This window comes from Phacochoerus africanus, chromosome 2, assembly GCF_016906955.1.
Source record: "Phacochoerus africanus isolate WHEZ1 chromosome 2, ROS_Pafr_v1, whole genome shotgun sequence".
Classification (NCBI taxonomy): domain Eukaryota; kingdom Metazoa; phylum Chordata; class Mammalia; order Artiodactyla; family Suidae; genus Phacochoerus; species Phacochoerus africanus.
In genome coordinates, this window is record NC_062545.1 from 219,049,208 (window position 1) to 219,069,757 (window position 20,550).

At 37.2% G+C, this 20,550-nt stretch overlaps 1 protein-coding gene across 2 annotated transcripts in view; it reads right to left on the reverse strand.

Annotated features, from left to right (window-relative positions):
* The window catches only part of JAK2 (Janus kinase 2), a 143,311-nt gene that overhangs the window by 51,619 nt on the left and 71,142 nt on the right, over window positions 1-20,550 (reverse strand). Inside the window, exons 5-6 of one of the 2 annotated variants that reach the window (XM_047767684.1) lie at window positions 14,876-14,993; window positions 10,444-10,589 (exon numbers count right to left, since the gene is read on the reverse strand). In XM_047767684.1, coding sequence (XP_047623640.1) covers window positions 10,444-10,589; window positions 14,876-14,993 — 264 coding nt within the window. Of the gene's footprint in view, window positions 1-10,443; window positions 10,590-14,875; window positions 14,994-20,550 lie in introns of those variants that run through there. The other variant, XM_047767685.1, reaches the window with a different exon arrangement.

Here is a 20,550-nt window from a genome sequence, read left to right on the forward strand (position 1 = left end):
AAAATGCTTCTCTAAGCAGAGCTCCTTCAATATCTTGCTAGCAAACCCATATACACCTGCACTTTTTCTCTCTTCTTTCCCACCTATTACAGTAAATGAAGTATACACCCATTAAATTCATTTCTTTGATATGTACTTACTTAAACCCTCTCTCTTCTCCTTACACACATGCGCCTTCCACGGACTTTGACCCTATTTATTATTTCTCTTCTACCCACAAGTTTTAAAAATACTAATGTCTAATGTTCTTCCCAGCTTAAACATAAAATCTTCCTACATCTCATCTCCCTGCAGCTACAGCCTATCTGGCCTCTTTCTGAAATAATTTATACAACCATTTCCATTTTCTCACCTTCTATTTACTCCTTGACTGACTCCAATTTGGCTTCTGTTCCATCACTCCATAGAAACTGTTCTTGCTAAAATCAAGGAAAACTTCCATGTTGCTAAAACAAATTCCTTGTTCATTTCACTTGTAATTTTATGGCAGCATCCAGTACTGTTGGTCATTCTCTCTTTGAAACTCTCTCCCTTTAGTTTTCCTGATTTTATTCCCATCTCTGGCTACACTTCAATTTTCTTTACAGGTTCATTCCCCTTTAGATGGTGATTAATTATTGGAATTTCTTAAGCTGTAATTACGGACCCTCTCCTCTTCTTTTCTATACTTTCTCTCTCAATACGCTGTATACAAATGACTCTGATATCTCTAGATCTAGACCCCTATCTTCCAGTGAAGTCAATCTATGCATTTATTACGGCTATCTCAAAAGCACCTCAAACAGTGTGGCAAACCAAACTCATGGTCCCCCTAATGTCCTCCCCGCTAAAATATCCCCTTATAGCACTCCCTATCTAAGTAGGCAACACTATAGTTCATACATTTCTGCAACCCCAAAAACTTAGGCATCATCCTTCACAATACCTTTACCTTCAACCTCCATTATTCAACCCATCACCATATTTCTTTGGTTTTACCTTCTAAATATTTCTCTTATTTGCCCATTTTTCTCATTATTAATCCATTCAGTTGCATCTCCTGGAGGAACTACATCAATGGCCTTAATCTCTGGTTGACCCACATTTCCATTTGCTCTTCTAACTCTGATTTGTTTTCCACATTGGAGTCCTGGGACCTTCTAAAAACATAAATCTAGTCGTTTTACCCTTGCTTAATACTCTTACATCGTTTCTCAGTGTTATTAATCTTACCAACAGAATCCTAAGGCTCTACATGGTTTAGTTCCTGCCTCATCACTTACCTACTAACTCTCTGAGGTCTAGCTATACTGACTCTTCATTCTTCCAATGTCCCCTTCTGCTACAAGGTGACTTTCACGAGCCTTACTCTCCATCACTACCTCTCTCCACCCATTAAATTCTACTCATTTTTCAGATCTTCAAAAAATCTGTTCCTCTTCATGACAATTATGTTTGTAAATAAACAAATATATAAACTTTAATAGAAGCCTGGACATCAAATAAGAAAGCCTCAGTAGGTTTAGAAGAAACACTGAGAAGGTATAAAAACACAATCAGAATGCAAATGATTCCTACTTTATCTATTTCTGTCAAAACATTAGTTACAGGAGCTTCTGCTGTGGCACAGTGGGTTAAGGATCCGTTGTTGGCTCTGCAGCAGCACAGGTTCAATCCTCGACCCAGCACAATGGGTTAAGGATCTGGTATTGCCGCAGCTGTGGCTTCAATTTGATCCCCAGCCCAGGAACTTCCACATGATTCAGGTGCAGCCAAAAATAAAGAACAAGGAAAAAAAAAAACAAAACAAACAAACAAAAATTAGTTACACCAAGAGCCTTACTAAATCTGGAATACAATCTACATAAGCACCAATAACTACTTGATTTAATAAGGCTTTGGAAGCTTATATGGAGATAAAAAGAGGAGTTTAAGATAAAAACATACAGGGAGTTCCCAGTGTGGCTCAGGGGAAGTGGATCTGACTAGCATCCATGAGGACACAGGTTCAATCCCTTGCCTTGCTCAGTGGGTTAAGGATCCAGTGTTGCTGTGAGCTGTGGTACAGGTTGCAGATGGGGCTCAGATCTTGTGTTGCTGTGACTGTGACGTAGGCCGGCAGCTACAGCTCCGATTTAACCCCTAGCCTGGGAACCTCCATATGCTGCAAGTACAGCCCTAAAAAGACAAAAAAAAAAAAAAAAGATAACAACATACAACTAGTCTTTCCACTTTGATGCCTGGGATAAAGGACCAGACATACATCCTTTGGGAATATCATAGGAGTCATAGGAGAAACTGTTCTTGAACATGGTGAATCCACTTTGGTCTCATGCTATCAGAACCAGACTTGTTAGAAACACTAAAATTGTTCAAGAGACACAAAGCTGTTAACTTTTCAAGTATAAAAAATATTTTTCCTGATGCTTTTCTTATACTGAATTTTTAAAGTATCCTAAAATTAAGGCTTTAACAAGCCCTGAAATAAGTTTTGCCTTATATACTATTTTTGTAACATAAAATGAAATCTGAAACATATTGTCACAATTGGAGTAGGCCACTGGAACCTCTGGTATTTGCTTAATTGTCTAGAAAGGGAGTCCAGCGATAGAGGTATATAGCTCAATTGCAATGTAAGAGGCTTGGCCCTGGCCTGGTGGTTGCGAATTCAGCAGAGTCTCCTTTAAACCCTCTATTCTCCAGTTTTATTCCCACCCTTTAGCAAAATTAGGATTTTGCAAAGCAGATGAAAAATGAAAAGAAAAAAATTTTATTCATTACCTTTAATTTCTGTACTCTAACACCTAAGCCACAATGTCCAATTAGGAACTGGCATACAAACAGTAAGTATTTAATACATACACATGCACACAGAGATGCACAAACACATTTACAGATACATATGTATACACAAAGGCATGTGCTCACAGACACAGATGCACCTAATACACAGGCACAGACACACAGAGATGATTTAACATGTACTTTTTTTAAGTCTGCAGAAGAATATATCTCTAGTTATACTAGTCAGCAATTCATACTCTCTACTGGATATTTCAAGGAACAAAACAGCCTATTTCATTCTGCCAAGAGCTAATCATTTATCTATTTCATTTATCTATTCTCCATTGATCTTAAAAAATTTAATGCTGAGTAAATTTCCTTGATTATTTCCCAGAAATAAGCACTAAATGAAAATTCAGATAATATCAGTGAGTTAAATTATACTAAGAAGGCAAGCAAGTCAGATATGTTTTTGCTTCAGGATAGCATAAATTATCTAATATTGAAATATCATGGTACCAAACAAAAGAAAAAATAAGATACATTAGATTATTTCAAATTTTAAACTCTTGTCCTATAAATAATACTTTCAGGAAAGTGAAAAAAAACACATAATGGTAAAAATAGTGCAAAGCATGTATATGATAAATTACACCTGGGGACTTGTATTCATAATATATAAAGAACTTTTGCAACTCAATAATAATACTGAATTGTATACTTAAAATGTGTAAACTTTACAATATGTGAGTTTTACCTCAATAAAGCTATTTCAAAATATCATGGAATCTTATAATGAATATTTAATATCTATTAAATTTTAAAAATAAAACATGATGCAGAATTTTGCAGATGCATTTTTATCCTGTTAAACATAATCAGAGAACTGCAATTACTAAACAATCACTGGTGTTAGGACACTAGATTAAATAATGCAGGGAAACGAATAAATAGATGGCGTAACTCCTGACCTCAAAGAACTCACAATCTACACACAAAGATTGTGCCAAAATTTTGGACAATATCAAGGTCTCCAATGAAGAAGTGTCCCATCGTAGCTTAAGCATAGAGACGGCTTATATTTAAAATTTCATTTTCAGGAGTTTCCGTCATGGCACAGTGGAAACGAATCCAACTAGGAACCATGAGGTTACAGGTTTGATCTCTGGCCTGTCTCAATGGGTTAAGGATCCGGCATTGTTGTGAGCTGTGGTGCAGGTCACAGATGCAGCTTCGATCTGATGTTGCTGTGGCTGTGGTGTAGGCCAGCAGCTGTAGCTCTGATTCGACCTCTAGCCTGGGAACCTCCATATGCTGTGGGTATGGCCCTAAAAAGCAAAAAATTAAGAAAAAAAATTTTTTTAATTTCACTTTCAGTGGCTCAAAGTTCCTCTATCCTTCAACCGTATTTCTTTCAGTTCCTTTAGTTTCTTTCTTTCTTTCTTTTTTTTTTTTGTCTTATTATGGCCACTCCCACTGAATATGGATGTTCCCAGCATAGGGGTCAATTCGGAGCAATAGCTCCTGGCCTACACCACAGCGACAGCAACACCAGATCTAAGCCACGTTTTTGACCTACACAATAGCTCGCAGCAATGCCGGATCCTTAACCCACTAAGCGAGGGCAGGGATAGAAGCTGCATCCTCATGGATGCTAGTCAGATTTGTTTCCACTGAGGCATGATGGGGACTCCCCTTTAGTTTCTATTAAAGACAACTAAGATATTCCTTCCCTGACTCTGTTCTACTATGGTCTGGTTATAGCAGATATTCAATAAATCGCTGTTAAATGAATAACTGAATGACTAATAAATATCCTAGAAGGTGTTTGTCTTTAATAAAGATCAAGACCTAAGTGGAAAACAGTTGTTTTTGGTTTTCCTTTAAATGTTGGAATCTTCAATATATCTCAGTGAGTTCCTGAAATCATATCTTATGGCCTACACCCTTAGGTTAAGTACTAAGAGACATTTGAAAACAAAACAAGAATACTTAAAACCAAAGAGGAAAAGATATAAACTGATAACATGCAAATTAAGTATGTACTTGTTTTGAAAGTACTCAGCAAAGGAGAAACTGAAGCTAGTTAATGAGAGAAGGACTTCAAAGAATAAAGGGAATTTTAACTATATTCATGATACTCACACTTAAAATCGGGTAAGTATGTAATATGTAAAACACACATTTAGTCTGCAAACATCAAAAAAAAAAAACACAAAGCATTCTTATAACAGTCATATATACCTTTAAAAAGAGTAGGAGTTTTACAGTCATTAAAACTAGGAAAAAGAAGCAGTGTTTCAAAAAATCGTATTAGGCATGATTATCAAAATTCAGTGTGCAGAAGAATAATTTGGAGAATGTAGAGTGGAGGGTCACTGGTATAAGCAGCTGCTGGATCTGTTATAAGATAAATAAGGCCTGAGAATCTAATGTATAACATGGTGACTATAATTGACAACACTATTGTATAACTGAAATTTGCTAATAGAGCAAATGTTCTTAAATGTTCTCACACACAAAAAAAGGTGAATATACAAGGTAATAGATGTGTTAGTAAACTGGATAGGGGAAATGCTGTCACAATGTATATACACCATGATGTACACTTTAAATATCTTACAATTTTATATGTCAAATATACCTCAAAAGCTTTTTTTTTTTTTTTTTAACATCCACACCTGTGGCATATGGAAGTTCCCAGGCTAGGGGTCAAATCAGAGCTACGGCTACAGGCCTATGCCAAAGCCATATCAACACTGGATCTGAGCACAACTATGACCTATGCCATGGCTTGTGTCAAAACCAGATCCTTGGAGTTCCCATTGTGTCACAGTGGTTAACGAATCCGACTAGGAACCATGAGGTTGCAGGTTCGATCCTGGGACTTGCTCAGTGGGTTAAGGATCCAGCATTGCCATGAGCTGTGGTGTAGGTTGCAGACTCAGCTCGGATCCTGCATTGCTGTGGCTGTGGCGTAGGCCAATGGCTATGGCTCTGATTAGACCCCGAGCCTGGGAACCTCCATATGCCATGGGAGTGGCCCAAGAAATGGCAAAAAGACAAAAAAAAAAAACAAAAAAAAAAACCACAGATCCTTAACCTACTGAACAAGTCCAGGGATTGAACCCACATCCTCATGGACACTGTGTTAGTTCTTAAACCACTCAGCCACAAAGCTGAAACTTTAAAGAAATCTCCTACAACACTTGTAAAAATTCATACTGGTAGGCTTCACCTCAGATTTAATGATTCCAAATTCTTGGGTTGCAGTCTAAGAACCTTCAGTTTTAACAGGCACCTCAGTTAATACTAATTCAAGTAAAATGTGGACCCTTGAGAAATACTGATTCAGAATTATTTATAAATTTGATAATCTCTTTATCAGAAACTATGCCTCCAGGTGTTCTTTTCTTCTTTTTTTCTTTCTTTCTTTCTTTTTTTTTTTTTTTTTGGTCTTTTTGTCTCTTTAGGGCTGCACGCGTGGCATATGGAGGTTCCCAGGCTAGGGGTCAACTCCAAGCTGTAGCCCCTGGCCTACACCAGAGCCACGGCAACGCACGATCCGAGCAGTGTCTGCGACCTACACCACAGCTCATGCTGGATCCTTAGCCCACTGAGCAATACCAGGAATCGAATCTGCATCCTCATGGATACTAGTAGAGTTCATTAACCACTGAGCCACAACAGGAACTCCTCCAGGTGTTCTTTTCATTTCTTTGACCATACCAAGTATTTTTAGAATAAATGAATAAATACGTGTTGAACACCCACCTTGCTGGGGCCTCCTCAAATACAAAGGCCCCTCCATGTCCCCTATCTCTTGTCTGTACAAAAGCTGAGGTATCCCAGGCCCCCCTATGTCACAGAAAAGCAGGATCAAGCAGTTAGTGACTGGGACAATAAAGTCACGGAATCCTTCAGTGTCTGATGCACATTCCTGAGTTGCTTTACAGATACTATCACTGCCGCCAGAGAGAAAAGGCTACCTGCATGATGACCAGTCTGAATCCACAACATAAGCTACTTCATCTTGAGTAGTACTAAATCCATGGCTAGCACAATTCCAAGAATTGGCCTTAAGAGATGGGATTAACACTACTGTTCATAATAATGTGTAATTTACAGGTATCAAAATAATTGTAGCTTTCTCTGCCCATATATATAAGTGGGCAACTAAAATTGTCAGCAAAGAGATGCTATAGGCCCATGTCAACATTTTCCACTCTAATTAATATGGTACTCTATGTCAGGACGAAGAAGTTATAGAAGACAGACCTTCATCCATAATCCCATAGAAATTGAATGATGTCTTACAATGAGGATTTGTAAGCGGTTCTTTGCAGGAAGCAGCTCTCTGGCAGGGGGCCCTTTTGTCCTGTCACTGATGCTTACAATGAGGATTTGTAAGCGGTTCTTTGCAGGAAGCAGCTCTCTGGCAGGGGGCCCTTTTGTCCTGTCACTTTAGCAAAACTAAATATTAACTAACCTCCAGTTCAAGCACAACTTTCAGATCTTTTGACTACAAAATGCCTCACCTAACCTATTGATTCTTCTCTTTAATCTAAGAAGCAGGAATGAAGAATAAGTAAGATGATGACTAGATATTTTCCTCAGCTTCCCCTTCAGTAATCTCATGAACAAACTCTGAAGGAGATAGGATCTAAAGAAAGATCGCAAGGACTCAATAACCCTGCACACAGTGGGAGATTGCAAAAAAATCTGACCTCCTACATCAATGATTAACTGAGATTACTTCCGCTTTTTCTCTTTAAAGACTTCCATGGTCAAGCACAATCTTGGGAGTTGGTTCTGGGATATGAGTCTGCCTTCTCTCCAAATGCCAGCCTCTTGCATACTTTTCTCTCTGGTACTGGCTTTTGAGCAGCAAGCAGCCAAACCTCAGTTTGGTAACACTATGATAATTTCTGTAGTACTCTGACTCATTCAGTATATATTTTTTTCTTTCCAGGGCTGCACCTACAGCATATATATATATATAAGTTCCCAGGCTAGGGCTGAATCAGAGCTGCACTTGCCAGCCTATACCACAGCCATGGCAATACCAGATCTAAGCCATGTCTGCTCAGATAGCTTGTGGCAACACCTCCCTAACCCACTGGGCAAGGCCAGGGATCAAACCCACATCCTCATGGGTATTAGTTGTGTTCTTAACCCACAAGAGGAACTCCCTGAATAATTTCTTTTAATTATAAGATAAATTAGTACCCAGAATATAATGTATAATATGATGACTATATTTAATACTGCATATATGAAAGCTTTTAAGAAAGTAGATTCTAAGAGTTCTTATCACAATGAAAAAATTTTTTTCTTTCTCTTTTTTAGCATTTATATGAGATGATGCATATTGACCATATTGAATATGGCAATTATTTTATAAATATATAAGTCAAATCATTATGCTGTACACCTTAAAGTGTTACAGCATGTCAATTATATCTCAATAAAACAAGAATGAAAAACAAATCATTCCTTTTATCTCACAAATTGTGTTGCGCATAAGGAAAAGTTACCCATACAACATTTAATTATTATAAAATCAAAAAGAATAAAATACCTAGGAATAAACCTACCTAAGGAGGTAAAAATGTATACTCTGAAAACTAAAAGGTGATGGATGATGAAAGAAACTGAAGATCACACAGATGGAAAGATATAGCATATTACTGGATTGGAAGAATTAATATTATTAAAATGACCATACTACCAAAAGAAGTCTACAGATTCAATGCAATGCCTACCAAATTATCAATGGGACTTTTCATAGAACTAGAACAAATAATCTAAAAATATGTATGAAAACACAAAAGACCCCAGTCAAAAAAGTATTGAGAAAGAAGAATGGACCTGGAGGAATCACATTCCCTGACTTCAGACTATACTACAAAGCTACATTACAGTATGGTACTATAACAAAAACAAACACATATCAAAGAAATAGAATAGAGGCCAGAAATAAACCCATTCACTTATGGTCAATTTATCTACAACCAAGAAGCCAAGACTATACAATGGAGAAAAGACAGTCTCTTTTTATAAGTGGTGCTGGGAAAACTAGACAGCTACATAAAAAAAAATGAAATTGGAACATTCTCTAACACCATATACAAAAATAAACTCAAAATGGATTAAAGATCTAACATAAGACTAGAAACCATAAAACTCCTAGAGGAAAACTCAGGTGGAGCACTCTCTGCCATAAAATTGTACCAATATTTTTTTTGATCTGTCTCCTAAGGCAAAGGAAATCAAAACAAAAATGAACAAATAAGACCTAATTAAACTTAAAAGCTTTTGCACAATTAAGGAAACCATGGACAAACTGAAAAGACAAAGCTACTGAAAGAGAGCAAATATTTGCAAATGATATGACTTATAAGTTGTTAATATCCAACATATATAAATAGCTCATATAACTCAACATCTAAAAGACAAACAACCTGATTTAAAAACAAGCAGAAAAATGGAATAGACATTTTTCCAGAGAAGAAATGCAGATGGCCAACAGGGACATGAAAAGATGCTCAAATCTTTTCATCAGTCATCAGGGAAGTGCAAATAAAAACCACAATGAGGAGTTCCCATTGGAAACAAATCTGACTAGGAACCATGAGCTTGCGGGTTCAATCCCTGGCCTTGCTCAGTGGGTTAACGATCCGGCATTGCCATGAGATGTAGTGTAGGTCACAGACATGGCTAGGATCTGGCGTTGCTGTGGCTCTGGCGTAGGCCGGCAGCAACAGCTCTGATTAGACCCCTAGCTTGGGAACCTCCATATGCCATGGGTGCCGCCCTCAAAAGACAAAAAAAAAAAATGCAATGAGCTATCACCTCCTACCTGTCAGACTGGCTATCATCAAAAAGAACACAAATGACAAAAGTCAGCCAGGATGTGCAGAAAAGCAAGCCCTTGTACACTCTTGTTGAGAATGTAAATTGGTTTAGCCACTGTAGAAAACAGTATGGAGGTTTCTCAAAAAACTAAAAACAGAACTACCATATGGCTCAGTAATTCCACTCCTGGGTATATATCTGAAAGAAACCAAAACACTAATTTGGAAAGATACATGCACCCCAATGTTCATAGCAGCATTATTTACAATTGCCAAGATATTGCACCCTAAGTGTCCATCAACACATGAATGGATAAAAAAGATGCAGTATACACACACACACACACACACACACACACACAATGGAGCATTCCTCGGCCATAAAAAATAAGGATATAACGTCATCTGCAGGAACATGGATGGTTTTAGAGGGCATTACGCTAAGTGAAACAAGTCAGATAGAGAAAGACAAATACTACATGATATCACTTATATGTGGAATATAAAACCACAACAAACTAGTGAATATAACAATGAAGCAGACTCAGAGATACAGAGAACAAACTGGTAGTAATCACTGGGGAGAAGGAAGTGCTGAGGGGCATAAAAAGGGGTAAGTGAAAAAAAATTATTATGGAATTATGTGAAATCATGTGTTTGAAATTTTTGAATATTGTAAAGTACTACAGAATTTAAAGAAGCTTTCATTCAATTTAAAAGAAAAACCACCAAAAAAGTATGAGCAAACACATAAAATACAAATAAATTATATAAAACTCCAACTGTTCATATTTATGTATATGGATTTGCATAAGAAAATTACCTGACAGAACTATAGATGTCCAGTGGGGTTTGATCCTTTTCTTTGGCTATTCTCATCATATCTAACACTGCCATCCCAAGACATTCTTCCTGAGTTTCATGAGTCACAGGTATCTTTACCCATCCATACAAAAAATCATGTCGCCACTAAAGTAAAAAAAATAAATTATAAGAAAATATCTCATAATTTTCATCACATTATAATCCACTATTGTATTTTAACCTATAACATAATTTCCAGATATGCATTTAAAAAGATCAAGGTGTTCCTGTCGTGGTTCAGCAGAAATGAAATTGATCCATGAAGACAGGCAGGTTCAATCCCTGGCCTTGCTCGCTGGCTTAAGAATCTGGTGTTGCCATGAGCTGTTGATATAGGTCTCAGATGTGACTTGGATCTGGTGTTGCTGTGGCTGTGGTGTAGGCCAGCAGCCACGGCTCTGATTCGACCTCTAGCCTGGGAATCTCCATATGCCATGGGTGTGGCCCTGAAAAGGCAAATAAAAATAAAAAGAAAGAGCTACATATAACTAATGGTTAGCTAGATTACTTTTAATAGCATGCATTTGTTCTAAATACTATATAGGTCCAGAGAATAATTAATTCTGTTTATGATGATATTCTGTAGAATTCATGCCCAAATGACATTAAGTGTATAAAAAAAATTGAGAGCAGTCTAAGAACATAAGCAACCAAATACCTATAAAAGTTACAAATGAGATAGAGTCCCAAATGCCAAAACGCATATTTTAAACTAGCCTTCCTAAACATCATGGTATGTATCAATAAAAATTTCATTTAATTAAAACTGCAGAAAAGTAGTTTTTCATCTGGATAGCTGAAAATATCTGAATGAAATTTCATCTGCATTCAGCCAGAAAAAATAAGAAAAGAGTTAAAGTCACAAAATTAGAAATGAACCAAAGAAAGAACATGGAGTAAATATCCACTTTTTTTGCTGAATTTATATGAACTAATTAAAAGCTGCTCACATGATAATAGTTTCTTTCTTTCCTGAGTAGCCATATTTGATGATATAAACACAATCTTCAGTAGAGAGTAAATTTAAAAGGCCCATCTCACATCTGGCTTTTATTTGCTTACCTTTTCCAAATCTATTTTTCTACAATACTATCTTACATATTTTAAAGACAATTTAATGGCTGAGCTAGTTTTTCAGTTATTTAAAAATATCAACATATTCTTATACTCTGGTGATGTTACTGATCAAATTTGCCTTATTTAGTCTAGCATCATAAAGTCTAATCTGCTATCAATACAATCTGAGAATAAATTAACTACTACCTTATTGATTTTCTGGGCATGTATTTAGAGGAGAAACATTAAGAAACAGGTAATTACATGTGGTAGTGTCTAGATACAATTAAGATTCTATTGTGAAATTGTTTTGCCATCCTAGGTAAGAAAATCCCTCCCAGGAAGACAAAATTGGAAAACACCCTAATTTTTCTAGATCAAAAGTATGAGATGTCAAAGTATTAATATTAGGATGAAGTAGTTAGGAAAAATTGCCTTATTAATGGGACTTAACTAGCATGCCACCAAAATAACCCAGATCTGCAGAATAAATGAAATACTATCAAAGCAGCACAAAGTCATAACTTCATAGTACACTATTCTCAGAAGCCTATCTTTTTTTTTTTCTTTTTGCCTTTTCTAGGGCTGCTCTCGTGGCATATGGAGGTTCCCAGGCTAGGGGTCTAACCGGAGCCATAGCCACCGGCCTACGCCAGAGCCACAGCAACGCAGGATCCGAGCCGCATCTGCAACCTACACCACAGCTCACGGCAACGCCGGATCCTCGACCCACTGAGCAAGGCCAGGGATCGAACCCACAACCTCATGGTTCCTAGTCGGATTCATTAACCACTGCGCCGTGATGGGAACTCCAAGAAGCCCATCTCTTTTATTAATGACTTTTGAAACAAAAGAAGATGTTTAAAAGTTGGTTGGTAGCCAAATGCTTTTTGATAAGAGTGCCAAGACCACTCAATAGAGAAAGGACAGCCTGCAAAAAATGGTGCTGGAAAAACTGGATATCCACATGCAAAACAATGAAGTTGGACCTTTACCTTAAACCATATAAAAATAGCCCACAACAGATCAAACACCTAAACATAAGAGGTAAAACCATAAAATACTTATAAGAAAATAAAGGGGGAAATCTTCATGATTTTAGATTTGGCAATGACTTCTTGGACTTGACATTAAAAGCATAAATAACATTGGAGTTCCTGTTGTGACTCAGCCGGTTAAGAACCTGACTAGTATACATGAGGATGCAAGTTCAATCCCTGGCCTTGCTCAGTGGGTTAAAGGATCTAGCGCTGAAGTGTAGGTCATAGACACAACTTGGATCTGGCATGACTATGGTCTAGGCTGGCAGCTGCAGCTCCGATTTGATCCCTAGCCCAGTAACTTCCATATGCCACAGGCGCGGCCCTAAAATAAATAAATAAAAGCATAGATAACAAAATAAAAAATAGATAAATTGCACTATATCAAAATTTAAAATGTTTGGGCATCACAGGACACAATCAACATTGTAAAGGTGACTCAAGGAATGGGAGAAAATACTTGTAAACCCTCTATCTGATTAGGGGTTTATAACTAGAATACAGAGAATATACAGAACTAGACAACCAAAAAACAACCTGATTAAAACATGAGCAAAGGGCTAGAATAGAAATTTTCCCAAAGAAAATAAACAAACGGCTAATAGCTTATGAAAAGTGCTCAACATCACTAGTTATTAAGGAAATGCAAATCGAAACCACAGTGAGATACCAGTTCACACCTACCAGAATAGCCATTACAAAAAAAAAAAAAAAAAAAAACGGAAAGTAAGAGTGTTGGTAAGGAGGCAGAACGCTTGTGTGCTGCTAGTAATAATACAAAATGGTGTAGCTGTTATGAAAAAGAGTATGGAAGTTCCTTAAAAAATTAAAAATAGAATTACCATATGATCTAGTAATCCCACCTCTGGATATACATCCATAAGAACTGAATAAAGGGTCTCAGAAAGATATTTGTACACTCATGTTCATTGCAGCATTATTCACAAGAGCCAGAAGGAAGCCAACTATCCAACAACAGATGAACAGATAAACAAAACATAGTATACACAATTTTACCTTAAAAAGGAACAAAATTCTGACACACACTATGACCTAGATGAATCTTGAAGACATGATGGTAAGGAGAATAAGCCAATTGCAAAAGAGTAAATACTGTAAAATTCCACTTTTTTGAGGTATCTGGAACAAGCAAATTCAGAGAGACAGAAAGTAGAAAGGCGGCTGCCAGGGGTCAGGAGGAGAGGGAAACGAGGAGCTTTTTTTTTTTTTTTTAGTGAGTATAAAGTTTCTTTTAGGAAGATGAAAAATGTTCTGGAGATGGATGGTGGTAATAGCTGCTAAACAATATGAATGTACTTAATACTACTGATTTGTCCACTTAAAAATGGTTAAAACAGTAAGCCTTATTAAGCATATTTCAGGCCGCCCCACACAAAAGCTGGTTGCCCTCATACTGCAAAAGAGAAATGTTTTTCAGTTTGTTACTCACAAACTGAATTAGGCCTACTAGACATCTTAGAAATGTGACCTATGAGCATCTGTGAGATTATTTCCCATGATATTAGCAAATGTGACTTAGAACTCCTTGATCTGACACCTTGGGGAAATAAAAAGCATTTCCTTATCCAAAAGCAGTAATTTATTTTTCTTTCTTTAGTTTCTACTCAGTCTTATAGCACATTAAAAATAAAAGGTATTTAATGAAACATTTAATTGAAACATTGCAATTATTGTTTAAATCAAGGTAATTAATAAGAAAGCATTATAAAATGTTCAAAAATAACACAGTATTTTAACAATATTAATAAACAAATAACTGGACTTTAATAAAAAAAATAAATAGCTGGAACACAGATCTCAAAGTATCAACATCCATCTACCCACCTATGAGGGGATACACAAACTATTACAGCTCACTTTTTATGCAATTACTTTCTTTACATTTCACTACCCATTCATTAAGTCTGAAGTTGTTAAAGAATTTTTTTAAAAAAAAACTTCTTTAAAAAAATTTTACTGTCCTTCCTATATTCCAGCCACTTACATCCACATGAATCATGCTGTAAAACAGTCTAAACGTTTGTGAAATCCTTAAAATGATCTAAAGCACTAAAATAAAAAAAAAAATCAAAAGGACAAATTCTAGGCATTTTCATAAAGTAGATCCTATTCATAAACTATAGGACTAAAAATAAGCGATAAAAGACTCAATTTTGTTACCTCTTTGCACCTGCTATGCAGACAGAACATCAATTTCCCCATATATGAATATCTTTCTGATTAACCACATAGCAAGCTATCATTTAACACATGCACAAGATAATATAATCATACCTGAGCAAAAAGGTAAGACATGACAAAGTCATCAAGGAGAGGAGCTTCAGCACCTCGAGATATTCCATGCCGATAGGTTCTGTTGCTGCCATTACAGTACCAGTAAGGAAAGTAAAATCTACAAGACAATTAACATACTCAGTCAACCTCCAAAAGGTCCCAGAATAAAATACTGTTATATATAACCACTTCCAGCATACTAAAAGGTATTATCCCATAATCAGAAAACATGGAGTTCCCGTCATGACACAGTAGAAATGAATCCGACTAGGAACCATGAGGTTTCGGGTTCAATCCCTGGTCTCACTCAGTGGGTTAAGGATCTGGTGTTGCCATGAGCTGTGGTGTAGGTTGCAGATGTGGCTCAGATCTGGCACTGTTGTGGCTGTCGCCCGCAGGTGTAGCTCATATTAGACCCCTAGCCTGGGAACCTCCATGTGCTGGGGATGCGGCACTAAAAGGAAAACAAAAAAAAAAACACCCACAATTAACAGTGTTAAATACAAATTGAGGATAAAAGAAAACCATAGTCTTAATAAAGGCAGAAAATAAAAGAAACATTAAGTGTAAAATCCATATTCTGCCTTCCTTGATGCCCAGAACACAGAAGCATTCTCAGGAAACAGAGAATGTAGAAATAAAACCTTAACAAAAAAATTTAAATGGAGGAGTTCCCATCGTGGTGCAGTGGTTAACGAATCTGTCTAGGAACCGTGAAGTTGCAAGTTCGATCCCTGGCCTTGCTCAGTGGGTTAAGGATCCAGCTTTGCCATTAGCTGTGGTGTAGGTAGGTCACAGATGCAGCTGGGATCTGGCATGACTGTGGCTCTGGCATAGGCCAGCAGCAACAGCTCCAATTAGACCCCTAGCCTGGGAACCTCCATATGCTGTAAGTGCAGCACTAAAGAGACAAAAGACAAAAAAAAAAAAAAGAAATTCTAAGAACATCAGTAGGAGAACCTGAAAATGCTAATATGATACAAAAACAAATTATTTTTAAGAAAGATACCATACAACATCACTCATATATGTGGAATCTTAAATATGGCACATATGAACCTATCTACAAAACAGAGAAAGACTAAGGGACATAAGAACAGACTTGTGGTTATGGTTGGGGAAGTGGAATTGCCTGGGAGTTTAGGGTTAGAAGATGCAACCGGGGAGTTCCCGTCGTGGCGCAGTGGTTAACGAATCTGACTAGGAACCATGAGGTTGCAGGTTCGATCTCTGCCCTTGCTCAGTGGGTTAACGATCCGGCGTTGCCCTGAGCTGTGGTGTAGGTTGCAGACGCGGCTCAGATCCTGTGTTTCTGTGGCTCTGGTGTAGGCTGGCAGCTACAGCTCCGATTCGACCCCTAGCCTGGGAACCTCCATATGCCGCAGGAGCGGCCCAAGAAATGGCAAAAAAAAAAGACAAAAAAAAAAAAGAAGATGCAACCAATTACATTTAGACTGGATAAGCAATGAGGTCCTACTGTAAAGCACAGGGAACTATGTCCAATCTCTTGCAATAGACCATAATGGAAGATAGTGTAAGAAAGTAATGTATACATATGTTATGACTAGGTTATTTTGCTGTGCAGCAGAAAATGGCACAACATTGTAAATAACTGTGCTTTAATTTTTTAATATAAAAAATAAAAATTTTTAAATTAAATAAATGATTCTTATTTTAAGCAGTGGAGGTTAAAAACTTGTCTTTTAAAGAAACAAAAAAAATTTCTGTATTGCTTTTTATTTATAGCTTTGTTGATATATATAATTCACATAAAGTTCAACAATTTTAAGTATACAATTCAATGTTTTCAGTATATTCATAGCATTGTACAAACATCACCACGGCCTAATTTTAAAACGTTTGCATCTCCTAGAAAAGAATCTCCATACATATTAGCAGTCACACCTGAATCACCCTTATCAACTCCCCAGTCCAGAGTTATCACTAGTCTTATCACTATAAATCTATTTTTGGCATTTTATATAAGTGGAATCATATCATATATGGCTTTTCTACCTTCTTTCACTTAGTATGTTTTCAAGGATCATCCACATTTATAACATGTATCAGTACTTCATTTCTTTTCGCTGCCCAGTTAAATTTCCATTGTATGGATATATCATTTTGCTTAATCATTCATCATTTCATGGTCATTTGGTTTATGTCCATCTTTTTGCTAATGTAAATAACAATGCCTTGAATAGTCATGTATATATTTTTTCTGTGGATGTATTTTTTCATATCTCTAGCATATATACCTTAGGGTGGCAATGCTGAATCATATGATAATACTGAGTTTATCTTTTTAAGGAGTAGCCAATCTATCTTCCAAAGCAGCTGCACTATTTTACTTTTTTTTTTGTCCTTTGTCTTCTTAGGGCTGCACTTACAGCATATGGAGGTTCCCAGGCTAGGGGTCTAATCAGAGCTGTTGCCACTGGCCTACACTAGAGCCACAGCAATGCCAGATCCAAGCCACATCTGCGACCTACACCACAGCTCAGGGCAATGCCGGATCCTTAACCCACTGAGCAAGGCTAGGGATCAAACCTGAAACCTCATGGTTCCTAGTGGGATTCGTTTCCGCTGTGCCATGACGGGAACTCCCATTTTACATTTTTAACAACAATATATGAGTGTCCCACTATATCACATCCTTGCCAATACTTGGGTGGAGAGTTTACCAAAGTTACTCCATGGAACTGCTGACATGGTATCTATTTTGCTTGGCCAACAGGCTTAGTGACCTGAAACTGACATTAGCCCCCTCAAGCAAGTGCATGCCCTAGATAGCAGCTTGCAGAGTCACAAGCAAACTTTAAGTTCCTGATACAACTTCCCCAACAGCCCTTGTGATCAAGTCCTGCCAGCCTCCCAGTGCCTAGCCCTATGCATCCCTTCTATAAGACCCCCATGTGGCTTACCTAAATCCAGCTCTTTCGTTTGAATTGACCAATCGGCCTTAGTGCACAAACCCCAAAGCAGTCTATCCATGAACCCAAATAAAGGCAAGTGCTCCAAGTCCTGCCTCTCTGTCTTCACTGTGCCCTGACCTCCCCATGTGACACCCTGAGGCATCCTAGGTACTTCCTCTGAAACCTGTGAGTAGTAAACTTTTCTACCTCATTTTTTCCTATGACCTTTTGTTGAACTGTGGCTCACCACCTGGCACCCTGTGCTCTACTTAATAAGTGTTTAACTTGACATATTAATAACATCTGTTATTGTCCATCTTTTTTATGCTTGCTATTCTTGTGAGTAAAATATCTCATTGTGGTTTTGACTTACATTTTCTTTTCTTTTTTTTCTTCAGATCTAAGCCATTATTTTATTCTCTTTTCCTAAGTCCTTTAATTTATCACAGTCTGACTACATGACAAGCTATTTGTCAAGACCTGAAATGTTGAACTGACGTTGCTCAGTTACATAGTGAATGCTTACCAGACTGGGAGAACTATGTGAAGAAACTCAGTCCTGCTAAATATAGCATCATTTTACTCATTTTTACTTACAGTTTTATACCAGGTCTTTCTTTTTTTTAACCAAACAGTAAAGTAAAAATAAAATTAAAGCGTAAGTACAAAAAAGTTAGGGTTTGTTGCCTTGCACTAGCAAAATAATCATGCTTTATTGGAATGATGCCTATTTGATACACTGTGTTATTCTTTTTCAAGTACTCAAAGTTATTACAAAGAAAGATGGCATTTTAATGGAGTAAAGATGTCTTTGCTTGTGTTGGAGTGCAGAGTTCATTGGTATTTTGTTAATTGGTAGAACAACAGTTTTCTTACCACAGACCTTCATTGCTGGCAAGAATGTCACAGAAGTTCTTTCACCTAATGTGTGGCTAGAATGTTGAGTAGCTTAAAAAATCAAGTCTATGGTCCAGAGTTGACTTACCGTTACCATGCCTGGGGTCCATCGTACTTTTAGTGGTCCATGAAAATGTTTTAATTTTAATTATTTCCAAAAAATGAATAGAATAATAATGAATATATAATAACGAACTCAGACAGGGTTAGACTTTCTCTATACCAATGCAGGCATAAAATACAATTTTTAATACCTTTTTTTATGAAGGAAGGGGCCAAAGTGCCCCAGAGTCCAAAAAAATCATCATGTGCCCCTACCTGGGTCACAGTCAGGCACATTCTATGAATGAGACAGATTCAGTCATCTGAATCCTTTTTTTCAAAAAGACGTAATCATTTTTTTCAGAAATTACTACATTCTCTGTAAATGAGTTCACAGACCTGTCTGCTCATTAGAGAGGCATATGGTTCTGTCTCCAAAGAAAGAAATGCTGTAGGTTAGGTTAGATAACTGTGGTTATTCATGTTTTCTTAGAGTGAAATAAATTTCTCTCCCGGAGAGATGCACTGATGTTCTGTTTGCTTTGTAATGTGATATGGAAAATAAGGGAAGGGAGAGCAAGACTAGCCTAGGATGACTTGGTTCCATTTGGGACAAGTATTTTTGCCTGAGGGGTGTGTGTTCCATGAGAACAGTGGCGACCTCGCCTCCTCGCTGCTGTGGATGTCTAGAATTTTAGCTCTTAGTTCTTCTGTAGCTGCTGATCTGTGTTACTGAGTATGTGACATTTTCAGTTGCCATGACAAATCTGGTTTTGTTTCTGAAGACATGGTCTAGTGTTGGACAAAGTCTGTTAGCCTCCAGCTGCAGTGACCCTCTATGTGGTACCCAGAATGTCTTCTGAAAGTCACCTCTTGATGTAGCCTCCTCTGTCTTCTGGGGAAGGATGTCTTTTTGAAAGTTTCCGGTCCATTTGCATGAACATTGTTCAGCCTTTAGTTGTGAATTTTGTTGTTTTTAGGAGAGAAGTTGAGCTCCAGTCCTTCTATTCCACCATCTTAATCCCACGTTGACTTACATTTTTCTAATGAATAATGATGTTGAGTATATTTTCACATGCTTACTGATCATTTGGATATTTTGTTTAGAGAAATAGCTATTCAAATACTTTGCCCTTATTTTAATTGGGTTGCTTGTCACTGTATTGTTGAGCTGTAAAAGTTCTTTATATATTCTGGATATAAGACCTTTGTCAGATATATTATTTGCAAACATTTTCTTCCATTCCCTGGGTTGTCTTTTCACATTTTTGTATTTTTTTTAACTCAATGAATTTTATTAATTTATAGTTGTACAACGATCATCACAACCCAATTTTATAGCATTTCCATACCAAACCCCCAGCCCATCTACCCCACCCCTCAACTGTTTCCTTTGGTTTTCAAAGTCTGTGAGTCAGTATCTGTTCTGCAAAGAAGTTCACTGTATTCTTTTTTTACATTCCACATGTGAGTGATAGCATATGATGTTGGTGTCTCCCTGTCTGACTAACTTCACTTAGCACGATAATTTCTAGGTCCATCCATGTTGCTGCAAATGCCACTATTTCTTTCCTTTTAATGGATGAGTGATATTCCACTGTGTATATGTACCACATTTTTTTTATCCACTCCTCTGTTGATGGACATTTAGGTTGTTTCCATGACTTGGCTACTGTATATAGTGCTGCAATGAACAATGGAGTACTTGTATCTTTTCAAGTCATGGTTTTCTCTGGATAGATGCCCAAGAGTGAGATTGCTGGATCAAATGGTAATTCTGTTTTTAGTTTTCTGAGGAATCTCCATATGGTTTTCCACAGT